The sequence below is a fragment of the Pygoscelis adeliae genome, unplaced genomic scaffold, assembly GCF_000699105.1.
Source record: "Pygoscelis adeliae isolate BGI_AS28 unplaced genomic scaffold, ASM69910v1 Scaffold216, whole genome shotgun sequence".
Taxonomy (NCBI): domain Eukaryota; kingdom Metazoa; phylum Chordata; class Aves; order Sphenisciformes; family Spheniscidae; genus Pygoscelis; species Pygoscelis adeliae.
Genome location: NW_008825073.1, coordinates 2164883 through 2168473, shown reverse-complemented (window position 1 = coordinate 2168473; position 3591 = coordinate 2164883). Strand labels below are relative to the sequence as shown.

The 3591-nt window shown below is 38.8% G+C and overlaps 1 protein-coding gene across 1 annotated transcript in view; it reads left to right on the top strand.

Moving 5' to 3' along the window:
• Positions 1-3505: 3505 nt before the first annotated feature.
• KLHL4 (kelch-like family member 4) overlaps positions 3506-3591 on the top strand; it is a 49413-nt gene continuing 49327 nt past the window's right edge. Inside the window, 1 exon segment of the mRNA XM_009326628.1 lies at positions 3506-3590. Coding sequence (XP_009324903.1) covers positions 3506-3590 — 85 coding nt within the window.

Below are 3591 nucleotides of genomic sequence, written 5' to 3'. Positions count from 1 at the left end.
AGAAGATGGATCTAAATGATTAAAGGCAGGTATGTGGCATATATATGTATAAACATGGTGCAGCTTTATACCACATACCTGCTTCTAATCATTTCAGACCTGAAGTTTTGGATTATCAAATCACTTATACTGTCTTAGTACAGCACACTGAAATTTTAGCCGGAATGGTAACAAGCCGTGTGAAAAATAATTTACTTACGCCCTACCTGAAACATACTCTGTGCCGACTCATGCTGACTTTTTGAGCAAGACAGTCTCTTCAGCAAATGTCCAGTTTTACTATTTTAATTTTAGCTAGATACACTTTACATCTGCCAAAACATGTACTGAGTTAGTAGGAAACAGAGTAATTCACAAACAGAAGTACTGTTTGTACATTCTCAAGTAAAATTCAAGGAATATGCTTTTGATGATATCTTGGAAGAAAGGGTGACTGCTGCAAAAGGGATTTAAGGAAAGAAAACCAACAGAAGCTTTGTGACGTGGTGAAAAAATATGATTAAATGTATTAGAGCTGTTGCTAAGAGGAACTGACAGAGCTGCTGAGAAAGCTCAATGACCTGATTAAGGTAGCAGAGAGAAACCATGTTCTCTGTCCACCTCTACAAGATTTTATCATAAATTATTTTATTAACTTGGTATATAGAGACTCCCTCCTTAAAACAGATCTCAGATTGCCATGTAGGCAATCCTGAGGCATATACATAGATTCCACTGTCTCATTACTTTTATGAAATTGAAAAGAATAACATCCATAGGTGTGTAGGCTGAAGTTGAAAAGTTAAGAAACATTAAGTTAAATATTATATAGTTGTAATGCAAGAAAAAATACTTGAAACAGTTGTGTCTCCAGAAAATTTCAGATTGTTATAAAAGGTCGTCATTAAAGTGTGAAAAGATCTTACACTGACTTCTGGACATATAATAATCTCTCTTACTCAATGGCCAGCATTTTCATTTATCCATTCACTCCCTGTAAATTCTTTTAAATCCCTGAAGTTTGGGAGCAGCTTCTTTATTAGCTTATATTCTCAACAAGCTTAAATTGAACCCCCCTATTAAACTCACAAACAGGCCTTTATACACCTTCTTCTAAATATAACTTCTTAGAAGTTGAGCAGGTTTTCTAGTTTGTATCCATTCCTGTAACACATAAAATGAAGTCTTTTAAAAAATATGTTCCTTTAAGAACACCTACAGCCTGATAACCTAACACAGAAATCCTTCTTTCATTTCATTCTCAAGTAAATATTACAGAACACAGTTTGTCTTAGTGAAGTATTGTTAAATAGGGTGTTACTTTCACAGGGGAGCTGCACCGGTTTGGGATGTCGGTATGTGACGATGTGGCAGCCTTTGCTGTTACGTAAATCGCAGCGCTGGGAAAGCAGTGGCAGAGCAGAACGGTTCTTGCAGCAGAGCTGCTGAGACCCAGAGCCTGGCGTCTGAGCGTAAGGCAGCCTTTGCTGGATGCTCAGTCGTGACTTTTAACTGAAGCAGCCAAGCCGCCTGCGAGTTCTGACAACTGCTGCGAGAACAGTAACCCGTAGCAGAGGACTGGGGTCAGTGATGGGAGCAATTATGCCAAAGCACTGCAGTAAGGCTTGCCGGGGCTTGTATTTTAGCTCCCACATATAGTTTACTTCTTCATATATGGAAAGATTTTTATCCGCAACCAAGTTTTTCTTGTTCTCTCTGTCATGGACATTTACACTACTATCAAAAGCACACGTTAACGTACATTTTATTGCAATAGCTCAGCCTCAGTTCTACATAGCAACAAGCATGCATTGGTTAGGTCTGTTAAGTATCTTTCCTCCTCTTCTTCCTTACTGCCTTTTATGGCCAACTCTTTCTCATAGGTTTTCTTTTGTACAAAGTCTTTTCTTTCCCTGTATGAATCTAAACAGTATAATATCCTTCAACTAGTTTACTGTTCTTCACTTGTCCTGTAATTTATCTCACATGCATCCAGTCCATGACACTGCATACCATTTGCCTGAATACCATGAATAGGATAGGAGCTTGACAGCCCAGCATAAAGGCTGGTGATTCCTTAGTCCTATCCTCTCATTTTGCTTTTTCTTTTCAAAACTCTGCTTCACATTTCTCTGTTTGCATTATATGCAGCCAAAAAAGAAAAGAAAGCAGATTTTAGTGTTTGAAGGTTCAACAACCCTTCGGTAGAGTTTAGAAAAAAAAGAAGAAAAAAATCACAGCACAGAGAGAGAACAAGGAAGTTTACATGGGAAGGTCTGAAGAGGAGATGTAAGAAGATGTGTTGGAGAGGGGTACCCTCCTTTAGTTCTGAATCCTGTTTTACTGACTCTGTGTTACAGCTTTTTTTATTTCTGCACGCTGCTTACAGTTGTATAGATCATCAGTAGCAAACTGTGGAGAATATAACATAAGGGAAAAAATCCAGTCCATTTAATTATTTTCATTACACTTTGTTCATTATAATGTGTACATTATTTCAAAACACACAGGGGACAGTTCTCACAGCCCTGCCTATTAACGAATGGATGGGAATGAAAGTATGTCATCTATTAAATTTGCTGAAAACATGTTACAGTGTACACTATCAAAAGAAAGGTGTTTTCTAAAAAAAAAAATCACACTCGTTTCACCATCCGTGAGAAATTAAGAGCAGGATGGCAAAGGGTGTTTACACAGGCACTTAGCCAGGAAACAGTGTGTTTTCCACAGATACAGTCATTCAGGGAGCACATCTCTGATTTTCACGAGCTCCCTCCCTCTGTTCTCATACCTCTGTAATTATATCGAGAAGTCTATCTGTAGGTGAGAAAATACATACAGTTCTGCACAATGAATTCAAACGCTGCCTCTTTCCTCTAGGTAAGTGCTACCACACTGAGGCCATTTGTAGGAATTTTACACAGCAAGATAAACAAATGCAAACCCCTTAAGGAAACACATGAACTGCAGGATAGTTTCACACTGAACCGTTACCAAAAATCTGGGTGAGAAGACTATAGAAGAATTCTCCATAAATCTTCTGTGAAATGCAGCACTGCTTATTAGCAAGCTTGATGGAAAACCTCGTGAGATAGAAAGTCTTGTCACTCTATTTGTATGTGCTTTCCTGCATCTTAAGTTGCAGCTTAGGATCCCTTAGGATCATGTGAGGCTAGGTTATATATTAGAGAGCTGTGCTATAGTGCTGTGAGTGTGTAAGCCTAGCAGCTGGGTAGTGTTATGGTTGCTGCTTTCCTGTGCTAAGCTGATTTACTTGTTTAAGGTCTGACCTCATCATCCTGTCAGTATGGATTCCCACCTATACAGTTAGCAGCAGCTTAGCATCGGCTTGAAGAGCTTGCAGTGTATTAATCAGAAGAGAGAGGGAGAGAGCTACCGGTATTTGTTCTTTTGTTGTCTTTTCTTAAGAAGAGGAGTTGAAACACAAGAGATAACAAAGAATCCATTTCCTTTCTAAAAGAATAGGCTTTTGTCTTTTTTTTTTTTTTTTTCCCCCCTGAAAAAAATGTCAGTATCTGGAAAGAAAGAGTTTGATGTGAAGCAGATCCTGAGGCTCCGCTGGAGGTGGTTCAGTCACCCCTCGCAAGGCTC